Source organism: Aphelocoma coerulescens, chromosome 29, assembly GCF_041296385.1.
Source record: "Aphelocoma coerulescens isolate FSJ_1873_10779 chromosome 29, UR_Acoe_1.0, whole genome shotgun sequence".
Lineage (NCBI taxonomy): Eukaryota > Metazoa > Chordata > Aves > Passeriformes > Corvidae > Aphelocoma > Aphelocoma coerulescens.
In genome coordinates, this window is record NC_091042.1 from 2,523,594 (window position 1) to 2,542,782 (window position 19,189).

The 19,189-nt window shown below is 48.2% G+C and overlaps 1 protein-coding gene across 3 annotated transcripts in view; it reads right to left on the reverse strand.

Annotated features, from left to right (window-relative positions):
- Positions 1–19,189, reverse strand: part of SCN8A (sodium voltage-gated channel alpha subunit 8) — a 56,437-nt gene that overhangs the window by 18,388 nt on the left and 18,860 nt on the right. Inside the window, exons 4-17 of one of the 3 annotated variants that reach the window (XM_068997480.1) lie at positions 17,949–18,038; positions 17,617–17,745; positions 14,762–14,853; positions 11,295–11,516; positions 10,861–10,924; positions 10,191–10,332; positions 9,297–9,503; positions 8,741–9,028; positions 7,716–8,075; positions 5,303–5,438; positions 3,231–3,469; positions 2,895–3,068; positions 1,849–2,205; positions 308–778 (exon numbers count right to left, since the gene is read on the reverse strand). In XM_068997480.1, the coding sequence (XP_068853581.1) occupies positions 308–778; positions 1,849–2,205; positions 2,895–3,068; positions 3,231–3,469; positions 5,303–5,438; positions 7,716–8,075; positions 8,741–9,028; positions 9,297–9,503; positions 10,191–10,332; positions 10,861–10,924; positions 11,295–11,516; positions 14,762–14,853; positions 17,617–17,745; positions 17,949–18,038 (2,971 nt within the window). Of the gene's footprint in view, positions 1–307; positions 779–1,848; positions 2,206–2,894; positions 3,069–3,230; positions 3,470–5,302; positions 5,439–7,715; positions 8,076–8,740; positions 9,029–9,296; positions 9,504–10,190; positions 10,333–10,860; positions 10,925–11,294; positions 11,517–14,761; positions 14,854–17,616; positions 17,746–17,948; positions 18,039–19,189 lie in introns of those variants that run through there. The other 2 variants (XM_068997478.1, XM_068997479.1) reach the window with 2 other exon arrangements.

Sequence of the window (19,189 nt, forward strand, 5' to 3'; positions counted from 1 at the left end):
ATTAAGTATTTACGCTATGAAAGGTGCTCCTGTCCACGGCAGGGGGGGTGGAACTTGATCATCTTTAAGCTCCCTTTCAACCCAGGCCATTCCACGATTATATGTATTTTACATTATAATTATATACATTCACAAGTATTTGTTGCTTCCTATAGAGCTCCTAGCACAAGAAAACTTCTGCCTTGAGTGCAAAGACAACACCATAACACAAACATCAGTTTTGTGCTGGAAGGACGCAGTTCTGCCTGCCCAGAGGTTCTCACAGCGGGCTAAACGACTCGAAAGAATTTTTAGCACTTCATCCCACCTCCTTGCTGCCATCAGGATCTGTATCACTGCTGAAATCTTCTGTGTTGAGGTTTTCAAAATCCGATTCCCCCACAGCAATGGGGACGCGGACGGTGAGGTTGGGGTTGTTGATGAAGGACATGTGATCCTCATCGATGATGTACTTCTCGACGCTGCTGCCGATGCCGCTCGTGGTGCCGTTGCCGTTCTTCTGGTAATCGATGTCCCTGTTGATATCAGCCCCGGTGTGGTTGGCGATGCAGTTCACCTTCTTGTCATACAACTCATCCAAGGGTTTGACCTCGTCGGCCTCTCTCTGCTTGAAGTGAGCCTGCATGAACTCCCGCACCTTGGCCTTGGTCCAGGCAATGCCCTTCTTGATGCGGATGACCGAGATCTGCAGGTTGTTCATCTCCCCGTCATCGTCCGTGGCTGCCAAGTTGTCTGCGCTGAAGGAGCTCAGCAACAAGGCCAAGAACAGGTTCAGCACCTGAAAGGGAAGAGGTGATGCTGGACTGACACACAGGGTGGGTATTCCCAAGGCTGAAAGGGAGCACTCGGCACCCAAGCCCTGCTGATGCTGCAGAGCTGTCTCCAAACACCACTGAAAACCAGCTCTGGTGTCCCACAACCTTATCCAGGCGCCCAAGGCTCAAGGTATGAGACCCTGATGCTGCAACAAGTTCCCTGAGCAGGGACCCTGGTGCAGCACACGGCTCTGAGGGGTCCCAGGGGTCCCTGACTTGAACCCCTGGCAGGATCCAGACTGCAGATGTCAGAGAGGGATTTAATCCCCACGGGATTTAAACTCAGCTTTACTGATTTAGTCCCATCTCTGCCTCAAAGAAAACGGGGAAAATCTTGGCATTTTGAGTGATCACTCCCAGCTCTATTTCCTTGCCCACATCCCCAAGACTTATTTTATCAAAACCCTTTGGCAAGACAGGACCTCTCAGAGACGACTACTTTGAGGAATTGTGACTGCTCGTGTGACTTCATTCTTGCTCACATTTTCCTCCACAGACTTTTCTTCGTAAAATTTAAGGCCAGAAGGAGCCATCATGATCTAGTCCAACCTCCCACACAACAGGCCGTGCAGTTTCACAGCCCATTCCTGCACACCACAGTACCTCATGACTGAGCCGGTGGGCAGGTTTTAGAAGAAGCTTCCATCCTCATTTTAACACTTCAGGACCTTCCCCTGTGCACCAAATTATTTAATTTCCTGGTAATTAAAATGCCAGGTTTTGCTTCTTTTAGCTTCTTCTGTCCCTCAGGTCAGGTGTAGGTCTGTCCCCTTCGACTGAGGGTTTCATACCTTCAGCTTTTATTGCCAAACGCTTCATTTACGGGCAGCTCTTTAAGGTCCTCATCAAGCAAAGAACATCTTTAACATTGTGCTACCAAAGTCTGCGGGACTCTCGACACATCAAAGGCCAAGAGGGACCTCAACAGAGTAGGAACAGACTCACAAACCATCACTCCCTCATCCTGGGGTCTCCCCGAGTTCTACCCCACCCAGAGGCAACCAAGAAAGCCCATCAGTAACCATTTACTGACCACTAAATTTCCGATGACCATGACCATCATGAAGACAATCAAGCACATGGCCTGTCCTGCCACTTCCATACAATCCCACATGGTCTCAATCCACTCCCCACACAACACACGGAAGACAATAAGGAAGGAGTGGAAGAAATCGTGCATGTGCCAGCGGGGTAGCTCACACTCCGCATTGATCTTGCAGACACACTCCTTGTAGTTTTTGCCAAAGAGCTGCATTCCCACCACGGCGAAGATGAACACGATGATGGCCAGCACCAAGGTCAGATTCCCCAAGGCACCCACTGAGTTACCAATGATTTTTATCAGCATGTTCAGAGTGGGCCAGGACTTGGCCAGTTTGAAGACTCTCAGCTACAAAAAAAAAAAAAAAAAGCCAAAACAAAACAGACAAATCTTAAACAAAGAGGAAAATCAAGCAGAACTTCCTAACCAACAACCAACTTGTATTTTATGTAAAGGTTAAGTCCATGCTTCTGCTGCTGAGGTCACAGGGAGCAGAGAATGCTTAACCTTTCTGGAAATTTGGGCTTGTGCGTTTTGTGCTTAGTTATTCCCCACACGCTGATCTCCCTTCCCAAAGGAAAGGTCACCCTTCCCTGCCCAAATGCAACAAGCTGCTGCTCAGACCTCGTAAAGAGCAGTGATGAAGAAAGAAGAGCCCATAAAAAATAGCACCACTCAATCTCTGTCCTCCCCAAACCCAGAAAAATGTGGGTCTTCCCTTGTCCTTTGTAAATGGGAAAAATTTCTTATGTGAGGGGAACGGCGGGAGCTGTGTCAGGGGAGGGATAGGCTGGAAGGTTCTTCCCCTGGATGGGCACTGCCCAGGCTCCCCAGGGAATGGGCACAGCCCCGAGGCTGCCAGAGCTCAAAGAACATTTGGACAACACTCTCAAGCACAGGGTGGGATTGTTGGGGTGTCTGTGCAGGGCCAGGAGCTGGACTGGATGATCCTCGTGGGTCCCTTCCAACTCTATGATTCTAAACTTTGTAGTAGCTCCATGATGACAACATTGAAAGAGAGCTGGAATATGGAATACCAGTCGGAAAGATCGCAGCACGGAAAGTCCTTCCACATCTGCGAGACTCAGCTCCATTAAACTGAGGGAGACAATAAACCCATCAAAGATGTTCCAGCCTTCTTGAAAATAATAGTATGGATCCATTGCAATGAGCTTCAGGAACATTTCTGCTGTGAAAATCCCAGTGAAAACCTGGAGCGGGGAGGAGAGACAGACAAAGAACAGGCAAAGAGTGATTCTTGCTTATTTTCTGATCTTCATGCTAAGTATTGACAATGCAATTTATTCTAAGCCTAAGTCCACATCAATAAGCAGCAGCAGAGCTGCAGGGAGTGTTTACCACTGCTCTCTTACCAGATTTCCTACGGAGAGCACGTGCTCGAACTCGGGGGTCATGGGGTGGTGTTCCATGGCCATGAACAGCGTGTTCAGCACGATGCAGATGGTGATGGCCAAGTCGACAAAAGGATCCATGACAATTAAGTTCACGATCTCCTTCAGCTTCATCCAGTATGGATGGCACTCCCAGATCAGGAACATATTGGCAAATTTGTACCAGCAAGGGGGACACTTCCTCTGGGACTCTTCCAGCTCTACAGGTATAAAACACAACAGAGGTCAGGCTTCATCTCTGAGGCTGAAGAATTACAAAAGTGTCAACCTCGTGAAAATGGCCGTGGAGGTGACACGAGAGAAGAGCTGGGTCAAGTTTGTGGGCAGGTTGGACATTGGGAAGAAATTCTTCATGGAAAGGATGGGCAGGGTTTGGAAGGGGCGCCCAGGGAGGCGGCAGAGTCCCCATCCCTGGGGGTGTCCTAGGAATGACTGGATGTGGCACTTGGCGCTCTGATCTGGGTGCCAGCACGGGGATCGGTCACAGGTTACACCCAACAACCTTGGAGCTCTTTTCCAGCTTCAAGGATTCTTGGATTCTGGGATTTCATGATTTTACTGAGCTTTGTGACTTCTCCTTTGCTCCTACACAACATCTACACGGCACCTGCACCGGGTCACCAGAACTGCTGTCCGAACCCTGTGCTTCAGCCCCACCAGGATGATTCAGTGCAAATTATTCCAAATGAAGGGCTATATTTAACTCCAAACTGATCAAGGTAAAACAGCTAAAATCAAAGTTACAGATTCCAAACGGCTTTTGGTGCCAGTTTTTAAATAACTGAGATGGATTCTGTGCTGAACACAGACACGGTCTAAAAGAGGAAAGAGATGACATAACGCTGCGAAGGATTTTCAGCAGGAATAACCTGATTAAGACTAACTACATCCATTTACAGAAATCAAACACAATGCTGTGTCCATTTTTTTTTCTTTTTTACACTGGCTTATCTCAAGTGCTTAGGGAAAAAAAGAAATACAAATGAGGAGCTGCCCCCATTTATTGACTTGCTGGTTCCAGTCAGGCTGTGCAGCTGTGCACCCTCAACTTTTATTCTTTATGGGGAGGGAAAGGACCACTGTGCTCTCCCTCCCATTGGTTCTCTGGTTGCTTAGTGTTTAGTTGCCTTGGAATTTCTGAAGTTAAAAAGAGGCCCGTGGCACTGGAGCCCGTAGGCGTTTGCGCAGGAGGGAAGCGGCAGCAAAACCCTGCTCTGTTTCTAAGTATATTTAGTTTTCATACAATTTTATTGCAGGAGACAGCAGGAATTTGAGATCATCAACCGCATGTGGCTGCTGTTCATAAATTCTTGCTGGCTCCTGCAGAACATATTGGGAAATCTCATCTCCATGTGCTGTCCATTCCAGAATTCCCACCATCCAACAGTCCCTTTCTCTTCTGACAGCTGTCACACTGCAGCTCTCAGTGTAGCTCCAATGCTTTTCTCCCACGGACTGTAGCAAGGGAAGGTCTCTCCAGTGCTTGGGAGATGACAGAAGACAGAACACCCGTACCTGACATTGCCTCACTCCTCTGATCTCCACACTGCATCCTCTTTATTGTAAAGTTACAACTCCTCTTTGTTGCCTTTACCTCCATCTCTACGTAATTCGGATGCAAAACCAAGTAAAATAAGGTCTAATAAATACTTCTTTGTTAATAAAGACCCAAAAGAAGCAGATTTAGGCAAAACCATGCATGAATATGTACTGCTCTAAAGCAGAGGGAGCTGAATTCCACTATCCCAGGTTGCTCCAAGCCTTGCCCAACCTGACCCTGGACAATTCCAGGAATGGGGCAATTTCTCTGGGCACCCTGTGCCAGGGCCTCCCCACCCTCACAGGGAAGAACTCCTTCCCAATATCCCATCCGACTTTGCCCTCTGGCACTGGGAAGCCATTCCCCCTTGTCTTACCCCTCCAGGCCCTTGTCCAAAGTCCCTCTCCAGCTCTCTTGGAGCCCCTTCTTAGGCATTGGAAGGGGCTCAAGGGTCACCCTGGGTCCCCAAATCTAATCCCCAGATCACACCTACCCTCAACAAGGGTGTTGGTCAGCCCGGTCATGACGCTGTTGGTCCGATCCTTCCTTCCGTAGGACGCGTTCACCTGATCCATCGAGACCAAGAGAGACCCACCAGGCTTCTTCCTGATTTCGATCTCAGTAGTACCCTGAAAAATTCAGAGGATGGTTAATTCAGACTCGAGTCTACCCAGTATCTTACCCACTCTGAGCCCAGAAATGCAGCACTTAGTCTGTATTTCTATATTCTGTGCTGTCTGTATATCCCTCTGTCCTTCCCACAACCACCAACAGTGCTCAAACCAAAACTCAAGCCCTTTTTTCTGTTGGACCAGTGCTCTGCAGCCTTAGACAAGTTACAGACTATATTTGAGAGAACATTCCTAATTACATACAGTGTAATTTATTCTCTGTCCTACAGCCAAACAGGTGGGCAGTGACCCTTCCTCCAGCCGCTCTGCAACCCGCTGGTCAGAGCGAGAACTCCACAGCAGCCTCATCTGAGCCACACAAATTAATAAGGTTTACAATTTGACAGTAGCAACATTTATTTCAAAATCTCCATCTGGAAATTAGACTAAAAGAAGCTCGGCCACAACAAGGAGAACTCATGGGGATTTCTCCCAGTCCAGCCCAGGACGAAGCCGGTTTTCTGGCACAACGGGGATGGTAAAGCCACGTCGTTCCACCTTGGGAACAATCACCTTCTCCCCTTGATTCAGAGCTGGCACTTCCAAAGGCACCTCAGTCTCCCTCCGAGGATTGCTCTGGCTCTGCACTGCCAGGCTCTGTCAGGCACAGAAAATCCTGGGTACTAACAGATAACTGGGCTGGTTTTTGTCTCTCTACACAGAGTTAGTACAATAAGTGCTAATTACTACTTTCTCTCTCCACGTGCACTGTGCTGGTCACTGTTCCCACCACATCCATGCTCTGTTAGAAAGGGGATTAAATACTGAAGCAAAACACTGCATTAATGTGCTGACTAAGGAAGAACAAAATCAGGTAGGGAATTGATGCTTAACATGACTAATTAGGGTCAAACAGGTTGCAAGAATTCCAATGACTAAAAAAACAGCTTGGAATTTATAAGCTCGGTAACCAGATTTCCTCAGAAACAATTGATTAAGGTCTCTCTCAAATGATGTTGTTTCAATTGGATCCAGATTCTTCCGTGCCCCACTAACTGATATTCTATGTTTGGAGCTTTGTTTCTCTCCTGCCCTCTGAAATGCTGATCCACTAAAAGGTTTCTCAATACCAATTCATTCAACTAACTGCAAAAAGCCACAGTCAAGGAGAATTCAACAATTAAAAAAGAATATTTTACAAACTCATTATTTTACTAACAGCTGCCCCTTGAATTTAGTGAGAGCGAAAAAAGATTGTTTGTACTTCCCTTTAATCCTTAAATATTTTATCTTATTGTGGAGAATATTCACAACTACCTTTAAAAATTGGGTTGGTTTTCCCATTCCCAGCTTTAAATAGTTCTGTATGAATCGCCCCAATACACACCAAGGTTCCTACTATTAATAGTCCTTTAATTAAGGACTCAATTCCAAGCCTTTTTTCCCAGCAAGCTGGAGGGGAGGGAGGTGGGTTGTTGAGTTAGGGAAGCAAGGAAACGGGCACTGGAAGCTCAGGCTGTTTGTCAGCACAGACGGCACGGCCGGCGCTGAGACCCACTGACCCCTCCTGCTGGGATTCTGCTCTGCTTGGAAAGGAGGAGGAGGAGGATGAAGAGGAGGAGGAGGATGAAGAGGAGGAGGAGGATGAAGAGGAGGATGATGATGAAGAGGAGGAGGATGAAGAGGAGGAGAATGATGAAGAGGAGGATGATGATGAAGAGGAGGAGGAGGATGAAGAGGAGGAGGATGAAGAGGAGGAGGAGGATGAAGAGGAGGAGGATGAAGAGGAGGAGGATGATGAAGAGGAGGAGGATGATGAAGAGGAGGAGGATGAAGAGGAGGAGAATGATGAAGAGGAGAAGGATGAGGAAGAGGAGGATGAAGAGGAGGAGGATGAAGAGGGAGAGGATGATGAAGAGGAGGAGGATGATGAAGAGGAGAAGGATGATGAAGAGAAGGAGGATGATGAAGAGGAGGATGACAAAGAGGAGGAGGATGATGAAGAGGAGGAGGAGGATGAAGAGGAGGAGGATGATGAAGAGAAGGATGACGAAGAGGAGGAGGATGAAGAGGAGGAGGATGATGAAGAGGAGGAGGAGGATGAAGAGGAGGAGGAGGATGAAGAGAAGGACGACGAAGAGGAGGAGGATGATGAAGAGGAGGAGGATGATGAAGAGGAGGAGGATGATGAAGAGAAGGATGACGAAGAGGAGGAGGATGATGAAGAGGAGGAGGATGAAGAGGAGGAGGAGGAGGCCTGCTCTGGGACCTCCTGACACCGAGCTCGGCAGCTACCTCGGGCAGGATGCGGCCCCCGGGCATGCTGGAGGGGGGCCCGCCGATGAGGGACACGACGCCGTTGCAATCCACGGTGCTGTTCCTCTTGACGCTGCGCCGCAGGTTGGGGAAGATGCGCGAGGAGCGGCTGCCCTGGCTGTAGCCGCTGTAGCCGCTGTAGCTGCTCCGCCGGTCGCGGCCGCGGATGGGGATGAAGAGCGAGTCCCTCCTGCCCTCGCTCTCCTCCACCGTGCTGTGCTCGTCGTCGGCGAACTCGTTCTCCGAGCCCGGGTCGCGGAACCGCCCCTTGTAGCTGAAGATGCTGCTCTTGCTGTTGTGGCGGGAGAGGAAAGGGGAGCCGGGGATGCTGAGGAGAGACTGGGGGAGAAGGGAAGGAACGGAGTGAGAAGTTTGGACACAAAGAGCTGCTGGCGTGGTTTTGTAGAATCGCGGAATGGTTTGGGTTGGGAGGGACCTTAAAGATTGTCCCGTTCCACCCCCTGCCATTGGGGGGTGGAATCACTGTCCCAGGTTGCTCCAAGCCCTGTCCAGCCTGGCCTTGGACACTGCCAGGAATGGAGCAGCTCCAGCTTCTCTGGGCGACCTGTGCCAGGGCTTCCCCACCCTCACAGGGAGGAATTTCTTCCCAGTATCCCATCTGACCCTGTCCTCTGCACTGGGAAGCCATTGCCCCTCGCCCTGGCACTCCAGGCCCTTGTAAACAGTCTCTCTCCATCTGTTTCCCTCCCTCTGCAGGTCTGCACAGACCATCACCCCTCGCTCGCTGGCTGCACTGTGAGAGCTGCTCACTCCTGGCTGCTTGAGCTGTCTCAGTGGAGGAGTTACCTGGTTGGATTCCTCAGGAGCAATTCCTGCCAGGGAAAGTGTGTGTGAGACTCATAAACTTGGGCCCTAAGCGTTCTCCTGACCCAACACAGTTTAGGACAGCAGGCAGATCCCTCGAGGTGCCAACAGGAATCTAAAGCAGAATATCATCCTGACCTCAAGCAACCACAAACATTAGCGAAGGAACAGAAAACTACCTGGTTCATGATGGAAAATTTCCTTCCCAGCCTGTTATCCGGTAGCCTGAACGCTTTCCTCCTCATGCCATCCTCAGATTCTGACTTGAACACCTTCTCATTGTCACACTTCTCATCTCCTTCCGACAGCTCCTTGTCCTTCCGCTTTTTCCTCCTGTTTCGACGCTCCTTGGCACTCTTGGAACTGAGTTTGGAAATCTCCGAGGAGCTCCGAGACATCCTCCCCCCACCATCGTCTTCCACAGCATCTTCAGAGACCGTCCCGGCCGAGGTGACCATGGCAGCAGCCTGAGGGTGCAGGCAAGGGAAGGAAAAAGAAATCACATCTTTCCAGGACTAATGCTCCATTTTCTGCTTTAAGGAAGAGTTTGCCTTAAAGCACCTGAGTAAAAGACTTTGGGGCAGGACTGAGATGTTTATTCTCTCCTTGGAAGAAACTTGCAGTCAGAATTTGTTAAGATTTTTATAGTCTACTTGTGCAGGTAGGAAAATCAGCTTCTCTGGGCAGCCTCTGGGCCTCACCACCCTTACAGGAAGGAATTCCCTTTTTTCTCACCTGTGCTTCTTCCTGTTGCTTTTTCAGTTGTTCCAGCATGGCCTTGAATTCTGCCTCCTTCTGCTCTGCCTCCTCCAGTGTCGCCTGGTTCTGCTCCTCGTAGGCCATGGCCACCACAGCCAAAATCAGGTTCACCAGGTAGAACGATCCCACAAAGATCACCAGCACAAAGAAGATCATGTAGGTTTTTCCTGCCGCTCGTAAAGTCTGGAAGTGGAAAGGAATGGCAGAGGGATTAGAAAAGGGAAAGGGAAGCAATTTCGGGCTTCCCTGACACGCGACGCATGGGCCAATCCCAAGTTTCTTGACCTGAATGTTTCTAAGAAAATCCAGCAGTGCTGAATCTTTCCCAGCTCAGCGTTTTCCCTGCAGAGAGCTGAGACACTGCACATTCCTTGGCCATGAACACAAAAGGTGACATCCACCTTCCTCCCCTAAGGGAACATCCAAGGGATACACACTGAAAAGGATTCAGAGGCACAGTGTGAAACCCAACGCTCAGACTCCCTTAAAACAAACCAAATCAAGGAAAAGCTGCTTCAGCAAGGTCCCCAAAGCACCCTCAGGTCACGAGAGAACTCTCTGCCCTCCAAAGAGCCTGAGCACCCTCTGTGAGCAGGGCTGAATGCCCACAGCCTCCTGCAGCCAGTGCTAAGGTGCCTCCCGAATTAATTCACAGCTCAGCTGGACCCAACCTTCCCTTCTGGACTTGAAGCCCAACACCTGCTGACAGGTAATGTCCCCTTCCTCCCCCCCGAAAAATCTCACTGTGCAGCTTTACTTGCACTCACTCTTTTAGAGAGAAGGAAGAAAACAAAGCTTCTCACATTTCCCTTTCCTGTTTCATCCCCAAATTCTCATCACGTACGACACCAAAGCAAAGTGTTTACTTACTAACTGATACAAGTTTTCCCAAAAGTCCTGAGTCATAAGGCGAAATAAAGCCAGAAAAGCCCAGCTGAAGGTGTCAAAGCTCGTGTACCCGTAGTTGGGGTTCCGTCCTGCCTTCATGCACGTGTATCCCTCTGGACATTGGCTGGGGAGGGACAACAGCCAGGTCAGGGCTCTCCCTGCTCACTGCCACAGCTCTCCCAACAAACAGCAAGTCAAGCAAGGACAGCAGACAAGGAGACTGAGAGGCAGGATTTCAGGAAAGCCCTGTAATCCTCGTCCTACAGAAACGAGCTGCTGCAACGCGCAGCTTTGCTCCCGACGGGAGCCCAAAGCAGGAGCTTTGGTCAGAGCCAAGTGGAAAACCAACAGCACACGGCAAGTTCCCATTTCTGAGCCTCCATGCACCCTTCTCTGACGATCCTTAAGACTGGATTCAGAGGGAAATAATGCCACTGGTAAGCAGTGGTAGCCAGGCGTGCCTCCTGACAGGGAAAATGGCACTTACATTGCATTAGCAATGGAGTCGTAATTAGATTAAGAAATTTGAAACCTGGTGAAATAGCACCAGAACCAACAGAGGAAGGGAGTATTCCAAAGCTTCAGCTTCAGTATTTTGCCAGCTTCAGCCAATGTCAGTGATAATTGATTGCTAATGAAGCTCAACACTCACCCTGCATCCGAGCTGTTACCACAGAGCAAAGGGTCGGGGGAGCCAGGAATGATGTAAAAATTTGCTGAAGATGAAAAAGAAGAGATTGCATTCACACACAAACGGAGTTAGAGGATTTAATAGACTGTAACACTATTAAAACCTTCACTTAAGAGCCCCCCCAAATCCACTGCTGAGAAATTCATCAGTAAAGATATATTTTGGACAAGTTATTTCGCTAAAAGAGCACCTCCAAACCCTTCTAAAGGATGAACTCAACTAGGAACGTCCCAACGAGGCCAGATTAAAAAAAAAACCACCTGAAGAACTTCTGCACAAGGGGTTTTTACTGTGAAAACCAGACACACCCCAGCATGAGCCATGCTGGAACTCCTGGGCAGCTGCATCGAGCCAAATCAGGAGGTTTTAGGGAGCCTCACTGTAGAAATACCTACACATATTGTTGGTGTATTCCTCCCAGTCAAAGCCCCTGGAGCCATTGTCCAGGAAGGTCTCGTTCACATTAATTGGCCAAATCACACACTTGTTCCTTAAATTGCCCATGAACAGCTGGAGCCCAATGAGGGCAAAGACACTGAGACAGAAAACTGTCAGGATCATCACATCCGACAGCTTCTTCACAGACTGGATGAGGGCACCCACGATGGTCTTCAAGCCTGTGGAGAAGGAAACAAGACTAGAAATCACTCCTGTAGAAGGAAACCACGCTGAAAATCCAAATGAATACAGTACCTCAGAACGACTCTTCGGTGGGAAAGGCTGTGGCTATAAATAGTGAAGGTTCCTGTGTGGGGTCAGCTTTTCCAGCCAGTACAACACTGGCATGGAGGAACCAGCTCAGCGGCGAGCGAGGAACAGTCAGAACAAACCAAAACCCCAACATCTGCCCCTGAGAATGCCTGAGCCTCGCAGCAAGGCTGTGGAACGTGGGGAATCACTTCCCCCCACACACAGGGTTTGCCAAATGAGGATCAGATCGGGATATGCTGCCACAAACCCCCCGTGGACACATTCAGCTGTGTTTGAGCTGAGCTCACTGGCACGGGCTACAACTTACAGAGATCAAATACCTTTAGCTCGCCACATCTTGGGTTTCTCCTGCTCAACTAAACTGTCTCAGCACTTCCCTTCCCTTGCAGGAGCAGAATCTTCCCCTTCAGCGGTGGGTTTGGTCACAGCCAGGGCAGGATTTCACCCCGAGCATTGGTGCTCTGGGATTTACTGAGGCCACTGGGATCATTAACAGGCTCAGTACCAAAAGTAAGCTCAGGCATAAGCCAGAATCCTGCTGGTTTCCCACACCAGTCTGGTCCGTGAGAGGCAGAACTCATGACTCGGGAGAACTCAGCATTAATTTTTAGGTGACAGGTCTAAACTAGCTAGAATTTTGGATGCAGAAACAGTACCCAATTAGGCCCCTTTAATCAGCCTTTCTGGTGGTAAGTAGGATGATTCTGTGGTTTATAAATGAGCAGTGAAGGGAGGAATGAGCAAAAAAATACTGAATCACAGCTGGATTTGGGGCCAGTCAGATCCAAGGTTCCAGCTGAGACCACATGAACATTTTGCAATAAATCTTGGACCAGAAACCAGGTCCCTTCCAACCTCCTCCTTCTGTGAAACCCTTGTAGACCAACAGAGGTTAGACCCGTACCAGGAACATAAAGGTTCAAAACCAAACGGTTGCAGATACATTCCTTACAAAGGAATTCTACTTTGAAGTGTCATTTACTTCCATTGTCCAAACTTTTCACGGATGCCAAAGCCCTGCTCCAAGGCAGAGCAGGTTTGTGCTGTTCTGGCAGACACATCACCCCCAGCACCTCTTGCCATGCTCATCCCACGGCTCTGCTCTGCACATGCACCCACGGACGTCAGCGCTCGGGCTCCTGCTCTGGATGCTGCTCCCTCACAGGTGGGGTAAGGAGAAAGGGGCTTTGGAACCAGCAGGAGAGATCCCAGTCCAGGCACAGACTGGGAACACTTCAACAAACACAGCTCCAACAGCTTCCAGCTGCAGCGATCCCCCCGTGCTCCGCGGATCCGAGTTTCCCTGGATCCTGTGGAATGGGGGTGCGACCCAGGTGTGTCCCCACATGGCACCAGGCAATTAAAATACAGGAACTCAAGTGCCAATATAGAAAATCTCTTGAAACCATCACGGTTTCATACAGTTTTTCCACCAAACCATAAGACCAAAGGGATATTTTGGTGGTTTCATTCAGAGGTGTCACAGTTTGCTCCTGTCACACAGATCCATAGAGACCACGGAATTTTGTCCATGGCATGGCAAATTCTGGTAATATTTCCCATTTTTATCTCGTCTCAAACACACCTTCGTTCCAATTATTGGCAGAAGATGTAGATGGCACTCGAAACACTAAAATGAGCTTCTCAGTAGCTCAGCACAGAGTTAAAATTCCCATTCCATGTGCTGAAGCAGAAGGGGAACCCCTTTAGATTTTAATATTCAGTGTATTCTAAAAATCACCTTTTCCCTGTGAAATGATAGCAGTAAAACCCATAAAGATGCTTTCAGATTAAATAACCCAAAAGGCCAATTACTCAAACGCTTTACATTCCTCCTGCTGTCACAAAATGGAGGGGGGGCAAGTTTTGTGCTGCACCCACATGCTGCAGAAACACACCTGGACAACCCTCCCCCAGAAACGGACACAAAACCCCAAAATTTTGGCATTTCAGGTATGTTCAGTGCCCCCAACACCCAAACAGGATCCCCTTGGCTGTGTGGGGCAAATCATCGCTTTTATTCAACCAAAATATGCAGCAAATTGTCCCTCTAATAAAAATTACACAAAAATGTGCTGGACTTAGCAGGGCTCAGCCCCAACCCCTCCGCTGCCATCTGAAATCAAACTCCATCGGTTTTGAATTGTATGGAGAGAATGATCCAAAACCGAGCTGTTCTGCTCCCGTCCATGGGAACACAAGGCATGCTGTCACACAGCCAGGAACCAGCTCCTTAAAGCTGCATCATCTCCCACTTGGCTACAGTTAAGAAAGCAAAACACAGGCAAAACTGGTTTCAACATCGATGCTTCTCTCCGAGCAAGCCGGTTACTCTCTGGAGCGGGCCGAGAGAATCAGAGCCGCCCTTCAGACCCGCCCAGGGCACTGCTAACAGCAATTACCAAAGGTCTTTTGCTCTTAGATATCACCAAACACGAAGGGAGGCTCAGTAGGAACATCACTCCAGCATGTTCTCACTGAGTGCAAGGAAAGCAGGTGCCACGTAAGAGCATCACCATCATCACCATCATCATGCACAACAGGCAGGTACAGCTGATGGGGTTGGCAGTCTGGGATGGGACAAAAGGGATGTGCCCTACAGTTCCACAGGCTGGCCCCTGGCAGCCTGAGAGAGCAGAACCACCACACCAGTGCCAGTGAATGCGTGAGGGAACAAAGCAGCAAGGAACTGAGACCAAAACTCATCGAGGAGTTATTTCGGGTGCTGTCCTTGAAAGAGGTTGAGCACCTGGAAACCAGAATGCTGGAGATGTCTGAGTGCCTGTAAGACCTGAGCCTGGAGCTCGACCTTAGAATTAGAGGCACTTTTGAGAAACCATGCGCATGAAGCTTTTCTGTGCAAGAATTCAGGATCAGGAAGTGTTCCAGGCCAGGCTGGACAGAGCTGTGATTAAACTGGTCTAGTGGAAGGTGTCCCTGCCCGTGGCAGGAGGTGGAACAAGATGAGCTTGTTCATCCCACAGTTTGATGGCTTGGGAGCCTTGATTTCAAACTGCTTTGCTACACAGACTGCAAATCCCATCCAAAAAATCCCAGTGCCATTTCTGAGGAATGAGCAGTGCAGGAGGGGAGGGGAAATACAGAGAGGAGATGCACGCAAGCCCAGCCTTTAATGCTGAATGGTTCTCACCTGGAATTACAGAGATAGTTTTCAAAGCTCGGAGAACTCTGAAAGTTCTCAATGCTGAGACATTCCCAAGGTCCACAAACTCTGTGACATATCTGCAATGAGGGAGGTCACACACAAAAAACACCATGACAATACACACACCAAAATAAAACAACAACTACAGACAAAGCAATACATCACTCACAGGGGCCTGTACCCGACAGCTAAACACCAACCGGGGCCGCCTTACCTGGAATTACAGAAATAGTTTTCAAAGCTCTCAGAACCCTGAAAGTGCGCAGAGCTGAAACATTGCCTAGGTTTACAAACTCTGTTATATACCTGCAGAATTAAACCAGAGTTAATGGCACCGTTGGGGTCACCTTCCTTTGCATAAATCGTCTGCCTGTAGGAAACAGCTTGTGATTTAAAACGCTTCAGAATTGGCATTGAAAAGAGAGAGAGAGACAAAGTTGCAGAGGCAAAACACAGTTTAAGTCTCTCCACTCCCCAGCCAGCTTGCCCAGGTACACGGTTGGATACCCATCCTCACCTAGAATCATGGAATGTCCTGAGTTGGAAGGGACCCTCAGGGATCATCCAGTCCCACCCCTGGCCCTGCACAGACACCCCAAATCCCACCCTGGGCATCCCTGGCAGCGCTGTCCCAACGCTCCTGCAGCTCTGGCAGCCTCGGGGCCGTGCCCATTCCCTGGGGAGCCTGGGCAGTGCCCAGCACCCTCTGGGGGAAGAACCTTTCCCTGAGATCCAACCTAACCCTGCCCTGGCCCAGCTCTGGCCATTCCCTCGTGTGCTGCCACTGGTCACAGGGAGCAGAGATTGGAGCTGCCCCTCGGGATGAAGCTGCAGCCCCCCATGAGTCTCCCCTCAGTCTCTTCTCCAGCTGAACAGACCCAGAGCCCTCAGCCACTCCTCCAGACCCTTCCCCATGCCCTTGTCCCTGCTCTGGACCCTCTCCAACAGCTTTAGATGTTTTTCCTGTTGTGGTGCCCCAAACTCCGCACAGTCCTGTAGAGAACTTGAAACTTTGCCATCTCTACAGAAGAAGGCAATTGTAAAAGTGCCAAATATTTGAGGAGACTTGGTGACATCACCCTGAGCAACCTGGGCTAGTGGGAGGTGTCCCTGCCCACGGCAGGGGGTGGAACTGGATGAGCTTTAAGGTCCCTCCCAATCCAAACCATTCCATGATTCCGTGATTGTACGACCACCTCAGATCAGCGGGTTCAGGTATATTCGCTTCACTTCATGTTTTTAAGAAAACATAATCATCTTCTGCTTTGATTAACATCCTTCAATTTAATTAGCATCCTTCATTTCAATTAGCATCCTCCATTTTTAATCCTTTATGCTTCAGTGTCTGCTTGTGAGCTACAGGAAGGTTTGGTTCTCCCCTTTTTACAAGCAGAGAAACCCAAGATACACAGGGGAGAAGAGGCTTAGTGCAAAGTAACAGGGTTAAATTTTACCCCAGCTTAGAGAATATTTCCTCTGTGCTGCGTGGGGAGAAACCTGCTATGAAAAATCAAAGAAATGCTCAATAGTCAAGATTTTTCCTGGTGCAGAAAGGCCTCAAGGGCTTTAAAAAACTCAGGCCCTCTTAGTGGGGTTTAAATAATGCCCTTGACACAAAAAGGATTGTACCAGAGCCTACATGCAAAGCCTGGCCTCTGGAAAGGAGAGGGTTACAGAGACCAGTGAGGGATTTAGGACATTCCTTGCAGAGCAATGCCCTGGGCCCTTTAAAGATGGTGGGATGACATTTGGTAACTTCTGGAGAAATAAGGGAATTGCCAGTTCCCAGGTCGGATTCAGTCTGTGTGTGCCCACACTGGGTGCTCACATTGGGCAGAGCAGATCCCCGACAGCTCTGAAGTAAAACTAAAGTGTTGGGGAGCTGCTGGTTATTGGCTTTCCATGGACAATGCCCAACTCTTTGCAGATAATTTAAGTAAACAACTAAAAGGTAGAGTAGCCTAAGAGCAAAAAACTCAGGAAACTCAACAAACTCGGGTGCAGAATCCAGCGAAATATGATTAAAGCATTTGACTTTGAGTGCTCTGAACCCTTGGAAATCCAGCTCCTGAGCCTTCCTCTGTGATCCCTGTTCCATCAGACACCGGTGAATAGGGGAGCCCAAGCCTGCCCCATGCAATACTCCAAAAGTAAGTGTAAAAGGGCAAAAATATTTCTTCCACCAGCAGCTCGGAGCACCAGTGACAAAGACCTGGTTTCCATCAGCAGGACTAAGGCTGAGCCAGGATCAGCTCAGGGCAATATGGAAAAACCCAGGAATTCAGGGTGTATCTCCTGATGTGACTCAGACATGCCCATGATCCTCAATATCAGCCCAATCCAGCACAAGAGAAAAGAAAGAGAAGGAAAATCAAGTGTCTCCTTTCTGACATTGCAGCTTCATGGGAAATGGGTTAATAACCACTGCTTATTAACAGGTTATTAACAGGTTATTAATGGCTTAATCACAGTCCAACCTCCAGCCACAGCCCAAGGGGGAAGGAGTGGTAGAGACTGGAATTTAAAGATATTTGGTTCCTATGCTGATCTGCCCCTCTGGCACGTGAACCACCTAAAATCTTGCACTAATCAAGACAACTTTCAGAAAAATCCTTATTTTGCAGCAGCAGCAGCAGCTCCACTAACTCAGTGCTGCTGCAGTTTAGAGCTGAAATCCCAGCAGGCTAAAGCTTTCCTTGGAAAAATCAAGGCAGAAACCTTGAGGGGGGTTGGGGTGTGATTTCAGTTTTCCTTGATCTTCTTTTTCCTTCCAAACACACCCTCCTCCTAAGGCCCCGTCCCCTCCCATTCACACAAATCCCTGGAAAAACACAACTTACGCCATCATGATCACGCTGAAATCCAGCCAGTTCCAGGGATCCCGCAGGAAGGTGAACCCATCTATACAGAAACCTCTTGCAATGATTTTCACGAGTGATTCGAAGGTATAAATCCCGGTGAATGTGTACCTGCCACGAGGAAATGCCCTTTTAGTCGTGAGAAGAAGGAGAATTGCAGTCACTTTGGTCTAAATAAACGGCTCCAAAAAGACAAAGTGCTCATGCAAAAAACCCACAGGGAGGAAAAGGGTCCTCAAGGGAACAAATTCAGCGTGCTGGGAGGTTCTTACTAACACAACATTTGGTACTTAAACACAACAATTCGTACTTACTCCACATTCTTTGACCATTCGGGCGGGTTACTAAAAGTCATGAATACACAGTTGGTCAAAATAGTGCACATAATGATCATGCTAAATACTGTGGGACAAAGTCAAGGAGCAAAGGGACACGTGGTGACTCTTTACATTCCCTTAAGGTCCCCAAAGATCACTGACTGCAAGAAAATTCAACCATTTCCAGGCTTTTCTCTGTGGGCTACAAATAAGGGCTGAGATGCTTCCACCAGTCATGGGAAATAAAGCTATTTATATAAATATACATGGATATATTTTTAATGGACTGTATTACATATACCTCTATGCTATATAAACTAAAAATACATATAAATATATGTATTAGATACAAGATTTATAGACTATATATTTTTAATATGCTGTATTATAGATTTTATTTATACACTACATATTATATGCTATGTAACATCTATGACTACATAAATAGCATTTAATGGCACCATTCAATAAATTCTGTATTTTATATAAATGTAACATACTTTTAAAATTCGTTTTCTACAAATCAATGCTGTATTTTCTGGTATGTCTCAGCAATTCAGTTCAGAGGCCTAAATGAAAATGTGTCCCTGGCTATTGAGTAACATCAAAATATCTTGTCTGCTATTACAGCCCATGGGAAAGCAGTGCTGAAATCCACAGACACCAGGATTTAGCTTGGAGAAAATCACAAGAATCTTTCCAGACATCTCTGCTCCCTCTGAGTGTTACAAGTGACTGATCTGAGGAGCAGCACAATGTCCAAATTAGAAGTTTGAGTGTATTTTAGCTACTGAATTACTAGCAGAGTGGTGAAATCCAGCTGTTTGACTTCCAAAATCATTTCAGGAGACTCAAAGAGACCTTGGACCAAGACCCAAGAGCCTTCAGCAGCTCAGCCTGACAGACCTACATCCCTCACCCAGCACATGCAGGGGGAGGAGAGGCCACGAGAAATAACACAAAGCCAACTTTGGAAAGATGGAAAAGCTTTTCCTGCATGTGAGATACAGGACAGGAGATTACAGAAGCCTCTAAAGCATGTGAATGTGTTTCCATTTTAGAGCCATTTTCTAAAAATAAATAAATAAACAGGGTGAAGCAGCTCAGTCAATAAAATACACTATTTTTCTCCTAATAACACCATCAGATGATGCTTCCAAAGCTCCCTGAGCCCTGCAATGGGACATTTTGGAAGAGCTTTGCCATTAGAAGGATGTTTTAGAGATGCCAAAAGAGCA